Source organism: Mastigoproctus giganteus, chromosome 6 (assembly GCF_048544385.1).
Source record: "Mastigoproctus giganteus isolate SK-2022 chromosome 6, ASM4854438v1, whole genome shotgun sequence".
NCBI lineage: Eukaryota > Metazoa > Arthropoda > Arachnida > Uropygi > Thelyphonidae > Mastigoproctus > Mastigoproctus giganteus.
In genome coordinates, this window is record NC_143580.1 from 189,781,351 (window position 1) to 189,802,064 (window position 20,714).

Sequence of the window (20,714 nt, forward strand, 5' to 3'; positions counted from 1 at the left end):
CACCTGTAACAAATGTAAATGCATTACTGTCGAACCTCTAATGCAGAAATGAAGCTAAAGTAACTACAAAAGTACCTACTTACACTTTTTCACCTGATGACAAGGAGCAGAGTCATCCTGAAAGATGCAGTTACTTGTCAGGTTGAAATGGTCTCTAATGGTTGGCAGCAATTTGCCTTCCAATATAGCCAGATATCCATTGGCATTTACAGAACCCTTTATAAACTGCAGGTGACCTACTCTGCGATATGAAATGCACTCCCATATCATTTGGCTGGTAGGGAATTTCACTGTAGACACCATACAGTCTGGATTCTTTATTATGTCTACGGCGAATCATTTGTCTCCCATCAGAGCCATGCAGGTTAAATTTCTTCTCATCCAAGAAAATAACTGACTTCCACTGCTTGGTGGTCCATTTCACATGCTCCTTACACCAAATTAATCAGGCCTTTTTCATTTTTTTGTGTGAGGAGGGGCTTCTTCTTCTTAGGATGATGGGCTACAAGTCCATCTTTGAAGAAGCCTCTTCTGACTGTTACTGCACTTGCTACCACTCCTGTATGTTCTTCCCATTCTCTTTTCAGCTCAGATGAAGAAGCTTTATGGTTTTTAAGGCATAAGAACTTCAAAACGTGGTCCTGCTTTGGCGTAGAAACTCATTTGCGTCGAAACTCATTTGCGTCCAGTTCCTATCAGCAGAACCAGTATTCTTGAGTTTGGAAAGAAATCTACTTGCTGTCGACTGATTATAAGACACTATAAGCAATATGACGGGGAAGAACATCCTTCTTCATGTAAAGCAACAATAGCACTCTTTCTTTGTGGCATCAACTGCACGTAACTCACCATCCTGATACAAGCAAGGAATGACTGCAACTCTTGTGGAGCGTGCTTATATAGCTGAACGTAACAGCTGGTGCGATATTACGTCATCACCTATGTATGTCAATCTTATCTGATGCAATCTGTAAGAAATATTGCCACGTACTTACGTTATTTGGACGACAATTACAATTTTGAGGGGTGATGCACTTTCTTTGAACACCAGTGTATATAGAAAGAAGTGCTAAAAGGATATATAGATTCAAACAGTTTGAACTGATGCCTGACATTGAAGTAAAAAAGATTTTGAAGCAATTTTTTTTTTTTTTTTTTTTTTTTTTGGATAAATGTGTAACTAGACTGGTAGAATAGTTGCAACCTTTGAAAAGTCTGTTTAAAGATAAGATTAGAAATGGTGAGAAAAGTAATACAAGCACTAGAGCATTACCAAATTCATCAGAGTTACTAAATTGAATAGAACAAGCAATAACTAGTGAGTGGCACTGACTCATGTTCAATTTCAGTTCGCAATCTGAAAGTTTTGAGGGAATAAAAATTCATAAACTCAAGAAAAAAAGAACTTCCGATATGCAGAAATCTGGTAAAAGCAATCATAAATGGGTCAAGCAAGCTGATATTTCCAGTTGTTATCTTCACTCATGCAGAAAGTCTTCATTCTAACTTGTGGCTTTAATAAAGCAGTTTAGTTGTTTCTTTTAAATATTATTTCAGTGTTTGAAAATCTGAACAAAGCTCTTCAATCCAACATAGCTTACATCTATGTACTGTACTGTACTGAGGTCATTATTCTTCAATGCATTAGCATTAGTAGAGGCATATGATGCAAGCTTATACAGCATCAGCCAAAAAAAAAAAAAAATCCATATCATCCATCCATTCGCTCCAAAATTTTTTCCATTTCTTCCTTGGATTTATTTAAGCTATCAACTTCCACAATGACAGGTGGAAGTTTGTTCCAGCAATCAACCACCGGCTGGCTAAAGGCAAATTTCCAAACATCTATTCTACAATTGTCTTTTCTCAATTTGAATTTGTCCCCTGGGGCTAATCTGAGCAAGAGGAAGAATCTCATCAGCAGTGACCCTGCTCAGTCCATTAAAGGCCCTATACACCTCAATCAGAGTATCTTGCAGGTGCCTAATCTCCAGATGCTGCAATTTGCAGAACTTAAGCCTTTGTTCTTCGTAAGATCACCCCCTCATTCCCCCTCACCAGTCTTGTTGCCCTCCTCTGTACTCTTTCTAGCATATCTACATCGTTCCTAAAAACGAGGCTTCAAGACCTGTATGTAATACAGTCAGTCCTCATATAACACGTTTTTACACTACACTAAATCATGTACGAATTCGATCATACATGATTTATAAATAGGGGAACGATATCTTATATAACACGAACCGAATTCGCTTATGCACGATTTGCCTTTGTGTTTACAAGAAATGGCAGTTGAATGCAGAATCACCCCAACCGAATGCAACACGATAGGAATGAAGAGAAGATTCTGAAAATGTATTTATATGTTTTTTATATGAGTGAAGGGGAAACACATTTCACCATAATAACGTAAAAACCAACACAATTATAGCCATCGATATAATCTAGTTTACTACCAGTTTATAACAGATTCCACCAGCAGAAAGGCAACTCGAAATTGTTTTTATTGTTTTATGGTAGTAACCCCTAGAAATGTGCTTTAGTAAAATGTGAGGTGTTAATAGTGTATCTCTGCCTTTACGGTGTTGTTTATTCAGTTACTACATGCACGCAGCTTTGTTTATGTGTATGAGGCGTGCCTCCTCGTTTTGTAATTGTGCTTTATTCCCTAAAAATGAGTAAAATATTTAAAAAGTGTGAAAAGGAAGCGTCCTGGTGAAGACACTGCAGATTCAGAGAGAAAAAGAAAAGCAATATCGATAAACAGAGGCAGACTGGCTCAAAAATCCTTACCTAGGAAAATTTAGAGTGGCCTCATACTATGGTTTATGGCCAAAATCACACTGGCCTCCGGCCTACCGGGGTTTCCCCTGTAAGGCTTATGGCCAGTCCGCCTCTGTCGATAGAGAAAAAATATGAAATTGCGAAATGAAAGACCATGTGATATTGCACATGCTACAGACTTAAATGAGGCAACGCCGAGAATTACAAAGAATGCAGAGAAAATAAAAACAACTTTCATAGCAGGAACAACTCAAAGTGTAATTAAAATTCATTAGATTAAGACACAAAGAATTGGAAGAGATGGAACGGCTGTCATCTGTTTGGACAGAAAATCAAACAAAAAACAAGTTTGCTTACGATAGAAGCAGAAGCATTAGCATTATTTTATTACGTAATAGTCATAATAAAATACGTAAGTAATTTATTACGATTATTTATTGTTTTTGGTAACGTTTTGGTTACAAATGTGTGTTCAATCTTGGATGGTCACCTAACCCTATTTTCCCGTAGTGCCTGTTGTTTTTATTGCACGATTTTGCATTGCATGAGGGTTTCTAGGAACACAACTATCGTGCTATACGAGGACTGACTGTACTAAAGGTGTGGCCTGACCATTGTCTTATATAAGGGGAAAATCACCTCCTTATCCCTGCTAGCAAAATTCCTGTATATCATTGACAAGATCCCCAAGACCTGCTCTGGCACCTGTCTGTGCAGCTCAGAAAACTTCATATCTGACTGCACAATTACCCCCAGGTCTCTTTCATTCTTCACTACCCTGAGTGTAATACCACATAATTGATACATTTTTCTGGGGTTACTCTACTCATATGCAGTACTTTTCATTTGTCAATGTTAAACTTCAGTTGCTACTTCTCAGCTCATCTGCTGAACTTTTTTAGATCCTGTTGCAGTAGCATACTGTCATTAACAACTGTACCAACCTTTCAGGGTCACTGATGACATCTCAGGCTTAATGGTTACATTAAGCCTGATATACCTTCATCAATATCATTGATAAATATACAAAACAACAATGAGCGAACACTGAACCCCAGGGGACTCCACTAATAACATTAGTCCACGAAGAGTAGTATCCATTGTTTACCACTCTGTCTTCTCCCAATCAACATTCCTTTTATCCATTGTAGCAACTTGCCCTTAATGCCATACTTCTCTAATTTGTGCAGTAGTCTTCCATGTGCAACAATATCAAAAGCTTTCCTGAAATTCCAAGTGTATAATATCAAAATTATTTTTTGCATCCAGTTCCTTTGTCACCACATCATAGTATTCAATCAAATTGGTCAGAAAGAATTATTCTTAACAAACCCATGCTGTGCCTGATTAATTACTGCAGTCTGGTCTAGATGATCCTGCAGTGTTTCTTTAACTAGTGGCTCCATTATTTTCCCCTGAACAGAAGTTAAACTAACAGGTCTGTAATTACTTTTGCCACCCTTAGATTCTCCTTTGTGAATTGGATATACATTTGCACATTTCCAGTCTCTAAGGATCTCCCCTGAGTCCAAGGATGCTCTCATAATTATGGCTAAGAATGTTGAAGAATGTTATGTGCATATTTATTTTACCAACAGGTTTCAAATCTTCCTCTTCCATTTTGGAAATTAATTATCATTGTAGACTAAACCATAACGTTGATTTTTGACTTAGTCATAGGCATTTCTACTGTCACTGTCATGGAGAGTCTAAAATAAGAGGAAATGATTCTGTTCTTTTGCTCAGTAAGGAAGTACTTTATGACTGCATGTGAGTAAATGGTGCATTAGTTTCCTTTGAAAAATTTTCTTATAAATGCTGAGGTAGTACAAATTTGATGACCTGGCTGTGTATCATTTTCAAATTTGAAACTTTTTGTGGATTGTACTACTTGGTGTTAAAGATGAAGCAATATGTTTTGCAGCATAAATTCTGTCTTGTTTCATTGCGTGAACTTATAAACTATTATGAAAGAAGAAAGAATTGATATTTCAAAAAGATTTATATTTCAAGCTTTCTTGTTTACTAACAAGTAAACAAGAAAGCTTGAAATATAACAGATTATTCCAAGTTATGCTTGACATTTTAGTAATTCCTCAAAGCTGTGCTGCTTGTGAATATTCAGTCAGTTTAGATTAAAAACTGAGTTCAGGTATTCCCTTTCCTGTTAAGATCTTTGAATTTGCCCCTGACAACCAGTTCTAGATAGCAGGGCTGTTGTTATGAACAAATCTTTAACTCAAACATTTATGAAGAAGGCAAAGTCTGTAATAGTAATTTTCTTGAAACAGTCAAAATTTGTTGATGTCTAATAGAATATTCAAACAGAAATCCCAGGCAAAAAAAATGTTGAGTAAGCTAATGTTGTAGAAGTAGACACTAACAGTGAACAAGCCTATGGCTGTATTTTGTATTTTCGCAGTGAAATTTAGTTTGTGGTGCAGTGTTGACTTCAAAAAAAACTCTTGCTTTTTCTGAAAATTGTACTCTTTTCCTCCTGTAGTTTTTGAAAAACTGCTGTTTTCCTCCAGTTTTTTTTTTTTTTTTTTTTTTAATCTACTGTTTCCATCTTGCTTTTTGCTTCTTTTGACCTATAAACCTCTTGTTTTCCTCTTTCTTGCAAATGACTTAACTCCAGCTTTTTGAGACTTAAAAGTTGCCAACTATGCATGTCTGTGTACATGAATATGATCCAAAATTTCACTAAAGTTGGTAAAAAATTAACTTATTAATAAATAATTAATATTTAATAATATTTTGCCATCGATTTTTTTTTCTTTTAAATACAGATAACTGCTAGATAAAAAAAAAAAAATTTATTTTATTTTTATTTTTTTTGCAGATTTGCTGAAGAAGACTCTGAAAACAATATCATATTTGAAGAAAATAAATCGAATGCAGGTGTTCCATTAATAAAAGGTGCCACACTTGTGAAATTAGTGGAACGATTGACATACCATATGCATGCTGATCCAATGTTTGTACGAACATTCCTAACCACATATCGTTCCTTTTGTCAGCCACAAGAACTTTTAGATTTGCTTATAGAAAGATATCCTTTTATTCACATTTTAAAAATTTGTATATCTATATAAAAAACCATTTTTTTATTTATATAATGAATTGGGAACATCTACAAAAATTAGATAGAAAAATAATCAGTCCATTATTTTCACAAAATAGCTTGCTTTACATTGGGTTTGCATCTAGTAGAGTTCCTAGCTTTTTCTATTTTATTTGACCTTGTCTAATTTCTCATGTGAAGTTCACTTCAAAATCAAACTTTTAACAGATTAAACATTCCAAATTCAGTTAAGCTATTATTGTTGTATTAATGAACTAAGATACATTGTCTTCAATGTAGGTTAGAGTTTTCCCAAATTATTACAAATTATTGCAAATTATTGTTAACCTTTATTTAAAAAAAAATATGTTTACAAGATATCTTATTTAATTTCTGACACAATTTCTTACTTCTGGGCTATGTGCTGTATATTATATACTAGCATTAATGCTTGTCACTTGATTGGGGTGGGGGAAGACAAAATCTCTCTCTGTTAGGTAAAAATATTAACTTAAATAAAATATAAATAAAAATATGCAGTTTATTATTTATGTATTGCTTGTTGAGTTCTGACTATAACCTAATAAATACGTGACGACACATTTTGAAATAAAAAAAAGATTTCATGCTCCATGCACTACTTTTTATAAGAATTTTTGGTTATTAGAGACATTAAAATTTTCCGTTTTTTAAACTTGTGCTCGTTGCATTTCAACATCTACAGATGAAATATAGTACTAATCATATTTATACTGTAATCATGTGTGAGTCAACTGTTTCCCTTCAAACAGCTGGTGTCTCTGTTGCATATTTACAATTAGTGAGGATCCACTAATTGTAAATATTACTTCTTCCTTCATTGCATGTAAAGCTGAGCTTAAACAAATGTTTCAAAGGCTTTATACAAAGAAATCAATGATTTTAACTGTTTAAAAGGGGGGGGGGGATTCCAAACCTAACTGATGCACTCAGAAGGAATCTTGTTGGTTGGACTGCAAATTAGAAAACTTCCATGCTGCAACTTTGAACAAAAACTAAACCTCATTCACTAAACTCATGGCAGTCTTTAGAATCCTTATACTGAAATTATAAACAGTTGGTGGGGAAAGAAAAGTTGTTAAAATGGCTTCTACCCTTAAAAGAAAACAAATGTTTTGTCATCAGTTTGCTATATCAGATTCTGTGACTAATGTGCAATGGGACTTTCATACATGCTTGAAGAACCCATGGCAAATAATTCAAAATCCAGATCACTAAAATAAATAATCGCCATTGTTTATTGCCATTGTTATTATGATTTGTTTAGCAAATTATCACCTAAAGTAGATGATAATTACCAAACAGTCTGATGTCCCAAAAGTTTCGGTTCAAGACTCATAGCTGTCCCAGTTTTCTAAAATTTGAAACGTAATGGTTTGCCGAGCAGTTTTTATCATCTCCATTTGTAGGAATTCATTTTCAGTTTCACAGTACATTGAAAACTTATGTTCCTAAGTTAATCAAGAGCAGATTCTAAGGAAATAAGGACAAAAAAGGGCATTTATTTCCCTTCCTTCCTTCCTTCCTTCCTTCTCTTCTATTTGCAGTTGGTCTTGGTGCAGATTTTGTGTGTGTGCCTACTATGCTAACCTGCAGTACCCTTCTGTGGATCAGAAAGACTTAGTTCCACATGGTCTTTGGATGGACAGTCTTCTTTGTACAGTGGGATAACCTCCCTTGCAGTCTCCATTGATGTTGTTCAAGGATGCAATGTATAATCATTACTAGTTTGTCCTTGTAATTTTGAAAATTTTTGTTCTTTTTTACAGATGTAAAATAATAACAAGTTATTGACATGTTCAAAAATTACCTACTTAAATTTATATCAAGTGATTGATCAAGTATTGAAGGCATTTTTTTCCTTGCAGAAGGAAAGCTGCTGAAATTTATTGTAATATTTCTTGAATCATCATTACATGAAGGATAGTCCTCTTTACACAGTATGCTTAGCATATTCAATAAACAAATACTAAAAATGGAATGTTCTAAAAATTGCGAGATATAAGGCATGAGTTATGTGTATCAGATTATCAAAATACTTAAATTACTCATTTAAGAAAAATTTGTTCCTTTAAGTGCTCCAAATTTTAATGATATGATTTAAAGATGGAATATTTGATATGTATAAAATGACATCTATGTATAAATAGAATTTAAAATTGATAAAGCTATTAGTCAGTTTTCTTTACTTAAAATTTTCATTTTAGAAGAAGAGGTGAAAGAGAGGAATGATGACTGGCTCAAAAGATCATGTTATGGTTGGTGGGCATTGTTTTTCAAAAGTTTTTCAAGAGTAAGTAGACCTTGGAAAGTGAAAAGTTATTTGCTTTTTTGTGTGCCATTCCAGCACATAATGGAAACATTTAGAGAAAATCCAAAACTACCTAGAAAACCTAATAGGACCACCTAAAACAACCAAGTGTCAATTTGTAACAGGCAACTTGCTCATTGAGGTCTCAAATGAATGTCAGCTGGAACAGCTTCAAAAAATCACATCTTTTGGAGGAATATCTGTTAATGTTTCCCTTCATGCTGCTGCTTGATATACCTCTGAGGTGTGATAGTCACTGCTCCCAGAGGTGTTTTGAGTGGAAACAATATATATTAATTATATTAGCACCATTATACCATGATAGGTGAGAGAATCTCATAAACTTGTCAGCAGAAGAGCTGACAACTAAACTATGAGACCAGACTATTATTCATGTAAAGTGCATATTTACTGAACAAGACAAAGCTGTTGTTTTGACATGGAATATAACCCTACCATTTGATACCCACCAAACCTCCATCCATGAATGCAAGTTCATCTCAGATTCAAAACATATATTCCTAACAGGATCATGTCAATTTGTGCAGGACAATTTGTTGTATGAGACTTTTATCCATGACAGTTTGTTGTATAAGAGAATTTGATGCATATGACATATTCTGTGTATGTGATAATTCAAGGCAGACAGTTCAGTGTATGAGATAATTTGGTGTATGACAGTTCAGTGTATGAGATAATTTGGTGTATGACAGTTCAGCATGTGAGACAGTTTGTGGCATGCATGACATTTTGCCTTATATACAGAAGTTCAGTGTACCACATAGAGACTAGATATCAATGAAGAATTCACCAAATCATAGCCAAATTAACAAGCCAAGCTGTAAAGTTTTCATTTTTAGTCCAAATTGTGCACTGAATTGTCCCATACACGAATTGTATTGCACCAAATTGACATGGATCCGTTCCAACACGTTGTTTTAAAATGCCAAAAATTTTACCACCTGTGCTGCTTGCAGCCCACATGAGTTTATTCACGTGGACTGTAAATCAGATCAATCGAAATGTCTAAATTGCAGTTACCACACATTGCCTATTCTAGAGATTTTCCCGTCTGGAAAAACTGGAAAAAAAGATTAAGCAGGTCAGAATTGAGCTAAATATCACGTACCAGGAAAGCAAAAATTTATCCAGTCTCAATCTAACATCTGAATTACTTTCACTCACCACATTATGGTCTTGCTGCCCTTGTGCTGTAAAGCCTATAAAGAAACAAACAACAACTTTCATTCACAAAATTCAGAGATATCAGCACAGATGATTACTACCAAACAGAAGTAACCTCCCCCACCCAATTCCCCCAAACAGGTTGATGACAGATGGGCTTGGCCACTACTGGAAAGTTTTACTTTCCCAGAAAAACACCTAAGACAAATAAGACCTTAACACACCAATCAATCACTGATTGATTGGTGTGTTAAGGTCTGTCTACTCCACCTATTACTGCTTATAGTCAGAAATATTATGAAAGCACTGATCCTGAAGATACTGACACACTTATTCAGCAAGCATGGAAATTGAAGGGAAAAACTCACCCAGAAGCCACAATTCTTGGCCTTTTCATAGAGGGAGAGATGGACATGGGAAAATCTTACTTCTGGGGGGGGGGACATATACAGGCAACCCCCATATAACACAGTACATCTACAACACGGTTTCGCTCTAACACGGTTTGAGAATTGCGGGAAATCTTGCATAATATGGCATTTTTTCGCTTTTGTGCTGGGAAAACTCTTCTATTATGTTGGATGTAATTTTTCAATGTTTCCATTCCATTTTGTGAATCCCCACTGTTGATGCGCTAGTCGTTATCGCCTTGTGATATTTTTCTAAAGCACATTTCTGGAGGTCACTACCATAAAACAATTTGCACTTTTTGTTTTATTTGGCTTTTCTGTTCGAGCAATTATAAACAGGTAGTAAACTCGATCTTCTTGCATTTGCTACAGTATCGACAGCTGTAATTCTGTGTGTTTTCACATTATTATGGTGAAATGTATTTCCTCTTCCATCAAATATTCAGTCATATAAAAACAAATAATTTTCAGGAACTCATTACTCTGTATCTCACTTGCAACTTGTGCGTGCCCTGTTCTTTGTTTTCCTTATCATTTTTATTGTTTTAAATTTTACAACAAAAAAAAAAAAAAAAAAAATCAGTGAATAGAAATATCAATTAGTTTGTACATATATTACAGTATGTATTAATTAAGGTTAAATATAAAATAACTTCTCATAACTTTTTATAGCTTTTTATAGGAAATTTCTTCACCAGACACTCACTTCAAATTTATCCGGTTAATGCATAGTATAAAAGATCTAAGTTAATGACGTAATATTATCCATACTAAAAGATAGTTAATTTATACAGGTTTTATAAAACTTATTATTATTATTATTATTATTATTATTAGACATAAGGTGCAAGGAAGCCTGGGGCTTATGCTGCACCAGCCAAAAAAAAAAAAAAAAAAATTCTAAATTCTGAATTACCGAGAGAGAGAGTCAGAAGTAGGAGGGAATCACCAAGAAAGAGAAGAATGATGATATGCAGCTCAGGACCCTGCGTGTGCCAAGCCCATACTCACCAAATGTGAGCCCCTGGGATTATCTTGCATTCAATTCCCACTGTCTACTCACTGCTGCCAAGGAAGAACAAAGCGTAGCCGATGTACATCAAACCACCGAAAACTAAATCCACCAGCAATAATAGACTATAAATCGAAGGCAATCGTCAAACTATGTTAAAATATCCAAGACTAAACTTCTTTATACGTGACTAGGTTATTTCCGTTACGCATCATGCTCACAAGAAGTTAAGTGATGCATTCAAAAATACCCACTCTTATAATCAAATTGAATTTAAAATTAGTGTACCGTGACAAGATTATTTTTGCCAACCAATGTGAATATTGCTATTCACACATGTGCGTAAAGGTCCACTAGTCTGAAATGATGTATGGTCTCCGTATATGTATAGAATTGGAGTTTAACTTCATTTCAAGTGTTTTGGTTATTAAGAGTTTTGTGTATTCATTCTGTATATTAATTACTTTAGCCTCATTAAAAAGAAAAACATGGTTCTCTTGAATGGCGTGAAAGGAAAGTTCAGAGGCACCAGTCCTTTTTGCCCTCACAGATTCCTCGTGTTGTTGTAATCGCAGCGAAAGATAATTTTGGGTAGACCCAATGTAAAAGGAGTTGCATTCCCTACAAGCAGTGTTATAGACTATATTGGTTCGCTCCATGTTAGAGACTGAGGTTGTCTTCCTCACCCTCAATATTGTCTGGAGTTTATTTATCGGTTGTGCAACTATTTTAAATTCTGTGTTTTTAAAAATGTTAATGAACTGTTCATATGATTGTTGTACAAATGGAACCTTAATAAAATGTTTGTGTAGTGCTCTTACTAAGTTGAACCGATTCTGATATTTGTTTTGCCTGTCATTGAATGCTCCTAATTATACCTAGTATATATCCCCTGTTGAAAAATCTTGTCGCAAGTTCCCTGAGTTCGTCCTTCAGATATTCCTGTGTAGAACTGTATCTGTACGTATTATAAAATTGGTTAAAAATGATACTCCTTTTATATACATAAAAGGGTGGTAACTCAAATAATGCAAAAATTTTCCTGTATCTATTGGTTTACGGTAAATTTTAAAATGTATGTCATCGTTGACCCTTGTTAATGTAAAATTAAGAAAATTTATAGAATTCTCACCCAGTTTTTCTTTTTCCAAAGTAAACTTGAGTCTCGTATGTATATTATCAAAGGAATCCATAAGATTATTTACAATATCTTCATGTGAAATATTTTGAAGTATTAATTAAGTTATGTATGTAAGCATAAATTTATTTTTATTTTGCTAACTGGAAAATCTTCTGATTTTCACGTATCCTTTAACTTTGTTAACTGATAAGGTAATAAAGTTAAATTTGTGCTTTATATCTTTACTTTTATTGCCTTTGGATAATATTCCACCTATTTTCGCTTATTAGAAATGCCGTTTAAAACGGTATTTTATTATGAAGAGTCCACATAAAGTGCTTTGGTTAAAGTGAATCAATCGTAAAGTGAGGGTCCACTGTATTTTTTGAGAGATCCCTGGGTTAGGATCTGTGCTTGTTTGAAAACGAGCATAAAAAATTGACTTCGAAGCATGCAGTTCATGACTGTTAATGTTTTTGTAAGGTTATTTTGGTTTTAATTTGATTGTTTATTCATTTTTCCGGATATGTATTATTAAACTTTATTGTGAATTCAATTCCAGCCCTAAATTATGTCCGTGGAAAGCAAAAAAGTATCGCTCTGAAGAAACTTTATTTCTTTAGAATCAAAGATACAATTTTGGTTCATCTTAAAAAAGGGGAAAAGGTATCATACGTTGCAAAAAGTTTAAATTTAAATGAAGCAGCAATCCAGACCATAAAGATAAATAAACAGAAAATTAGAACTATTGTTGCTACAGGATGTTTCATTTCTGCAAATATGATAGCTCGTCCCCAAGCACCAATAATTGAGAAAAATGGAAAAACCACTCAGCATTTGGATTGACAAAAGCATTAAAAAACGGAACCCATTAGACGGAAATGTAATTAAACAAAAGCCACTAAACTTTATAACCATTTAAAAGAAAATGGAGGATCTTTTGTTAACCCTGAGTTTGTTGCCAGTAAAGGTTGGTTTGAACAATTTAAAAACCACTTCTCGTTACATAACATAAGAATTCAAGGGGAAAGTGCATCAGCTGATAATGAAGCTGCCAAGAAGTATGCAGAGGAATTTTAAAAAATTATTGAAGAGCACAGATACACACCACATCAAGTTTTCAATGCCGATGAGATAGGCCTTTGGTGTAAAAAAATGCTCAACAGAACGAATATTTCAAAAAAAGAGAAAACTGTACCAGGTTTTAAGACATCAAAAGATCATGTAACGTTACTTATGTGCAGTAATGCATCAGGAGATTACATGATAAAACCTATGATGGTTTATAGATCCTCTAATCGTCGTGTAATGAAAGGTGTAAATAAAATGTGTTACCGGTATTGGAAAGCAAATGAGAAAGCTTGGGTAACCACTGATTTGTTTAAAGAATAGTTTATAAATTGTTTTGTGCCACATGTGGAAAAGTATTTAAAGCGGAAAAATCTAGATTTCAAAGTTTTATTACTATTGGATAACATGCCAGGCCATCCAAAAGGTTTAAGTCATCCAAACGTTGAAGTAATGTTCCTATCACCTAATACAACTTCTTTAATTCAGCCATTGGATCAAGGCATTATATCTACCTTTAAAGCTCATTACATCAGAAAATCATTACAATGGATTTTGGAAAAAAATGATTCCGAATCTATTGAAGTGATGGAGGTGTGGAAACATTTTTCAGTTGTGAACAGTGTCGGAATCATAGCTTTATTGCTCAAAGAAGTAAAACCGTCAACATTAAATGCGTGTTGAAAAAATATATGGCCAGGGTCAGTTCATTCAGGAAATATGGTCGAACTGGCAGAAAATAGAATTGGTGTGATAGTAGAACTTGCCAAGTCGGTAGAAGGGGAAGGTTTTGATGATATGACTACTGAAGATGTTCACAAATCACTGGTAGAAAAAGAGGCTGGCTGGCAGAGCGGATTTGGTGGAAATGGCATTTGAGATAAACCAAACCAATTCAGAGGATGATAGCACAGAAGAAAATTCTGAAGTTCCAAATTTTACACTAAAAAGCATACGGGAAAGCATAAAGTTATGCTTTCCCGTATGCTTTTCCCGTAAAGCAAGAAAGCATAAATTAGAATCATACTTTTTGAATGCAGATCCTTCGACTGAAAGGAGCACAAAGTTCAAAAGGGAGCTTAAAAAATGTTTAGCTCCATACTATGAAATTTACAAAGATCTATCAAGAAAAGTAAAAAACCCAGATTACTGATTTTTTGAAGAGAGCAGAAGATACACGAAATCAAGATGCTGCAGGAGAAAGTTCAGAAGGTGAAGATATTCAGCAATGGAGAAAACATTCTCGTTTGATTGAGCTTAGCAGCGATGAAGAGGAAGAAAAAGTACATTATCTGACATATGTTTCACAGTTTGTAAGGTAAGACATTGTTCAGTTATTACTGTTTAAGTTACTACTATTATAAAAATAAATTTAAAATATTAAATTATTACTATTATAAAAATAAAGTTAAAATATTAAGTTATTACTATTATAAAAATAAAGTTAAAATATTAAGTTATTACTATTATAAAAATAAAGTTAAAATATTAAGTTATTACTATTATAAAAATTTAGTTTCCGATAGTTATAAAAAAAAAAAAAAACATGGTGTATTTTTGTTAGCTTTTGGAACGTAACACCCCTTTTTGTACTGGTTCTTAGTCCCGTATAACACGGTTTTGCATTACACAAGATTTTGTAGGAACCAAATAACTGTGTTATACGAGAATTACCTGTATATATATTTAGAATATATATGTATATGTTAAAATTAAAGTATTCCTATGTAGAGGGCATAAGATCACTCATCAGTGAAGACAGGATATTAGAGCTGGAAAAGGAATTAGAAAATGTGAATTGGAATATCATCAGTTTGGCTGAAACAAGAAAAAGAAATGAATCACTTGTAAGTGTATCAAGTGGAAATCTGCTGTACACCAATGGAAACAGTGAAAGGAGTGAAGGTGGAGTTGGGTTTCTGGTCCATAAAGATTTTAAAAACAACATTTTGGAATTCAAAAGCACATTACCAAGGGTGTCAAGACTAATACCCAAGATTTCTAAGAGATACAAGCTAAAGGTTATAATGATTTATGCACCCACATCGAGCCATGATGATGAAGAGGTTGAAGAAATGTACACCGAAATTGAGTCTTCTAGATGAGCAGAAAACCCACTACACTATTATTATGGGGGACTTCAATGCTAAGGTTGGAAAAAGACAAAACAGTGCAGAAAGGAGAACTATAGGAAATTTTGGAATTGGTGAAAGACTTGTGGAATTTGCAGAATCTCAAGGACTGTCAGTAATGAACACTTTTTTCAAGAAAAGGGTGAACAGAAAGTGGACATGGAAGAGTCCAAATGGATTAACAACTAATGAAGTCGACTTCATCCTCACTAACAGAAGATATATTGTGAATGATGTTACCATCCGGAATAAGGTAAACGTTGGAAGTGATCACAGAATGGTAAGATGTACACTCGATATAGATGTAGGAAAGAAAAGGAAAAGAAAAAACTGACTCGAGTAAATAATACAAAGGTCTTTGAGATAACAGAAGAGGAGAAAAAGCAATATGTACTGGAACTTAAGAACAAGTTTGAGCTTCTGCAGACTGCTCAGTACCAAGATATTGACGAGGAATATTACAACTTTCTGAAAGTGATAAAGCCCAAGAAACCTATAGGGAAAAAGAAATCCAAAGAATAAAAAAATTAGTCAAGAAACACTTGTCATGATGAACCTAAGACGACAAATGAAGAGCAAGAAAAACACTGACAAGGAGAAAATCGAGTATACTGAGTTATGCAAAGCCATTAGAAAGAGACTCAGAGAGGACATAAGAAGATTTAACACAAGAAAAGTAGAACAAGCATTAAGGGAAAACGAAGGATTTAAATCAGCAGCCATGAGCAGTAATACAGAAAGACAAATGATACTGAAACTGAAGAATAGCAATGGTGTACTTATAAACAGCAGAGAGGGCATAATTCAAATAGCAGAAGACTACTATAGAGAATTATACAAGGAGCAGGGGAATGATGCCAGCAGTGGGAAAAATGGATTGCAAAGTAGCAACACATACGACATACCCAATATTCTTCCTGATGAGGTAGAACATGCATTGAAGAAAATGATGATTCAGAAAGCCCCGGGGGAAGATTAAGTTACTGTAGAGTTGTTAAAATTGGGAGGAAGAGACATAACACAAAAACTGGCAAGGTTCTTCACAAAGTGCATTCGAAAAGGTGCGATGCCTAAGCAGTGGAATAATGCAGTCATAGTTTTGCTGCATAAGAAAGGAGATAAATCAGAAATTGGAAATTATAGACCAATTAGCTTGTTATACCACATCTACAAGTTGTTCACAAGGGTCATTACTAACAGATTAGAAAGAATACTTGATGAGAATCGACCGAAAGAGCAAGCTGGCTCTAGGACAGGATTCTCAACTATGGATCACCTTCACGTAATATCACAGCTAATGGAGAAAGCAAATGAATATAAAACACCATTATGAAAAGGCATTTGACTCCATACAGCATAAGACAATGTTTCGGGCACTAGAAAGACAAAGCATAGATACCCCACATATTATGATTTTGAAGAGAGTATATGAGAGTGCTACCTCCTTTATTAGACTAGACAAAGACAGTAGGAAATTTAAAATCGAGAAAGGAGTTCGACAAGGAGACACAATATCTCCGAAGCTGTTTACTGCTGCCCTTGAAGAAGCTTTCAGAAGATTAGACTGGTCGCAGAAAGGAGTCAATGTGAATGGAGAGTACCGAAACCATTTACGATTTGCAGATGACATTGTGGTCATAAGCCACGATCCCAAAGAATTAGAGGATAATCTTAATCAGTTATGCACAGTTAGTAAGGATTTTGGACTAAAGATCAATATGGCTAAAACAAAAGTAATGATGAACAAGTATGCCACAGAAAGGGAAATAATGATTGAAGGAGCAGCAATTGAAAAGGTGGAGTCATATACTTATCTGGGACAGGTTTATTAGCTGTAATAATGAAAAATGGCTGGAAGTCAAGAGAAGAATAAATTTTGGATGGATAGCATTCAGGAAATATAGTCACATACTGAAGAGCAATATTCCAGTTTGTCTGAAACGTAAAATAATACTCCCCACCATGACTTATGGAAGTGAAACTTGGGCTCATCAAAAGAATGTAAGAGAAGCTGAAAACTACACAGCGAAGAATGGAACGAATTATATGGGGAATCAGAATGTTAGATAAGAAGAGAAACACATGGATTAGGCAGCAAACTCAAGTAAAGGACATTCTTATCAAAACTAAAGAACTAAAATAGTCTTGGGCAGGACATATAGCTCGAAGACATGGTGACAGATGTACTAAAAAAATAACAGAATGGTACCCAAGAGGAGCTAGAAGAAATCCTGGAAGACAAAGGCGGAGATGGATAGATGAAATTCATGAGTTTGTGGGTAGTAAAAGGATGGCCAGTGCTCAAAACAGAAGGAATTGGAAAGTTGCTGGAGAGGACTTCATCCTGCAGTGGATTGAAAATGGCTGATCATGATGATGTAGAGGGCTCTGGAGCGAGTTCTACGGCTCGTACTGAAGAGAAATTTGGACAACAGGTACAATGAAAAATGCACTTGCCATTTATTTGGAAAAAAAATTAGTTACAAAATTTGTCACTATATGGCACTGTGGCAATACAAATCACTTGTGAACAGCCTACAGTTGTTCAATGTGTCCTCCATTTTGGTCAACAACGGCTTCCATTCGAAGAACAGCATTTTCTAAAGCAGAACCTAACATGTCAACTGGAATAGTCAGCACATGACGTCTAATGCTGTCCTTCAGATCTGCCAGAGTTTGACATCCTTCCCGATACACCTGTTCTTCAAAAAACCCCAGAACCAGAAGTCGCATAGGGTGATCAGGGCGGCCAAAATGTCTGGAAACAATGGCTGATGACCCATTCATCTGTTAAGTGTTGCCTTAGCAATTTTTGTACACAACGGTGGATGTGGGGTGGCGCACCATCTTGCATGAATATGGTATCCTGAAGGCACCCCACGTTGTTGCAGCTCTGGTATTGCAAAATTTGCCATTTCATAATATCGCTGTCCAGTGACGGAACAGGTGTGTTACCTGATCAAAAAAATATGGCCCAATCGTGAATGTGGCCATAAATCCACATCACACGTTGCATTCACTTTTGGTGAATGCAACGGGACCTCTTGGATAACTTGAGGGTTTTCGTTGCTAAAATGCAACAGTTGTGCGTATTCACTTGTCCATTATGCAGAAGTGGGCTTCATCACTCCAAAGGATGTTCCATGGCCAAGTCAATCGCATCAGAAACTGAAGTTCATATGTGAAATGAATATTTGCATAACCATGCTTTAGGTGCTGTAGCATGTGCATCTTGTAAAGATAGTACCGCAACAACTGACGCATTACTAGCCTTACTGTGAAATGCGGCATGTCCACTTCACGAGAAACAGCTGGCACACTTGCGCTACCACATGGAGATTGACTTGATAAATCCATGAGAGGAGTCCACTAGTTTTCGATCTCTACCTGGTTGAACACCAAGATGTCCTGTCGCTTCGAATTTCGAATTTATTTTGCGGACAGCACAAACAGTCATAGGTCCACGCCCTATGCGCTTCTGATGCCGGAATTCTCTGATAGCCGCAGCTGCATTGTTGCTGTTCTGATAGTACAGCTTCACTAATAGAGCCTTTTCCTGCAATATTGTTGGCATTGCTGCTGCTGCTGTAGTGCAGGCAAACATCTACTGTATGATTTTGAAGAGACTGCTTTGCTTTTATACAGTACAGTAGAGCTGATTAGTGGCACTGTGGCAATAACTTACGATTATGCAAATAACGTAAGTTATTTGCATAATCTTAACTAAGATAGTTATGCACCATACAGTGACAAATTTCGAAACATTTTTTTTTTCCAATAAATTGTCACTTGTCCATTAAGCAGAAGTGGGCTTCATCACTCCAAAGGATGTTCCATGGCCAAGTCAATCACGCCAGAAACTGAAGTGCATATGTGAAACGGATGTTTGCATAACCATGCTTTAGCTGCTGTAGCATGTGCATCTTGTAAGGATAGTACCGCAACAACTGATGCATTTATTGATTCTTTATTGTACCTGTTGTCCAAATTTCTCTTCAGTACGAGCGTTAGAACTTGCTCCAGAGCCCTCTACATAGGGATAATTTAATTTTAAAAACTCTCCCCCCCCTCTCTCTCTCTCTCTCTCTATATATATATATATATGTGTGTGTGTGTGTGTGTGTGTGTGTGTGTGTGTGTGTGTGTGTGTGTGTGTGTGTACAGCAGACTTAATTTACCGGGATCGGATTAACCGGGACACTTCAAGATTCCAAATAAAAAAAATTTTAAAAAAATCAACCAGGAATCATAAAATTCAAGTAATAAATAGAATAGGTATAAACAGATGTTTTGCAAGTTGTAAATAGGTGACAAGCGGCATTATAAGTCGTCATTGGGAGATTAGTGTACCTATTATCCTGCAACCCCTGCTGTCTTCATATTGGCCGTTCCAAAAAAAAAGTTTGTGCATTGTGTCAATTGTTGCGTTCTGCTGCACCGCAAAAAGACAAATTTTGTTTCGTTATTTATGTCAGGGATGTCGAAAAATTTTTTTTTCCTTCACTTTCAGTTAAACAAAAACTTGAAATTATACAAAAGTTTGAAAACAGTGCATCCGTTAAATCTCTAATGAACCGTTATAATGTTGGTGACCAAACCATATGCAACATCATAAAAAATATAGGAAAGCTATTAGACTTAAAATCGATATCGCAAAAAATAAAAGGAAGCATCGTATTGGACACGCAAGTAGTGCGTGGTAAGTTTTTTCATTTTTTATCTATTGCCATAATTTTTTACGTAGGTTGCTGAACATTTTTCAATACAGTAAGTCCCCGACTTACGGAAACATGGATTTACGTAATTTTTTTTTTTTTTTTTTTTTTATGATTGTAAAATTTAAAACAAACAAAAATAATAAATAAATAAAATAAGCAATCAATAACGACAATCACAGCATGCACAAATGAGATACGGAGTAAAAAGCAAAAATATAGGAAGGAAGAGAAGATTCTTACAATTTATTTATGGTTTTTTTTTATATGACTGAAGATGTCAGTGAAAGGGACACACATTTCACCATAATAATGTAAAATCCACAGAATTCCAGCGATCAGTATTTTTGCAAATGCAATAAGATTGAGTTTACTACCCATTTATAATTAGATGCACGAATAGAAAAGCCCAACAAAACAGAAAATGTAAATTGTTTTTGTTTTCTGGCAGTGATCTCCAGAAATGTACTTTAGCAAAATGTGAGCTCGCATGGGGTAATAATAGTGAGTTTTCGCCTTAACCCTGTGAAGTTCTTTACAGAAAATTTCATTTTGACCGTTATCATGGTGCTGACTAAGAGAATAAGTGACAGCGGTACTAGTAAATCTACCAAGAAAAGGAAAGCGATCGATTTGGATCAGAAAATTAAACTAATAAGAATGTATAAAAATGGTCAAACATTAACAAGTATCACACTGAATTCAGATTTGTCAATAATAATATAGTAGCAATGTGTTATTAGTGATTCCTGAGTTATGTAAAACTCGACGAAGTAAGAATTCCTAGAACGTATCTCTCATGTTTGTCAGGGACTTCTGTATTTTTGGATTAACCGGGAAATCAATTATCCAGGATTTATTTTTTACCCTCTAT

General features: G+C 35.0%; 1 protein-coding gene across 2 annotated transcripts in view; it reads left to right on the forward strand.

The window, feature by feature from the left end:
* Sos (Son of sevenless guanine nucleotide exchange factor) overlaps nucleotides 1-20,714 on the forward strand; it is a 669,490-nt gene that overhangs the window by 371,246 nt on the left and 277,530 nt on the right. For both annotated transcript variants that reach the window (XM_090376631.1, XM_090376632.1), the window contains exon 14: nucleotides 5,627-5,836. In XM_090376631.1, coding sequence (XP_090232757.1) covers nucleotides 5,627-5,836 — 210 coding nt within the window. The remainder of the gene's footprint in view (nucleotides 1-5,626; nucleotides 5,837-20,714) is intronic.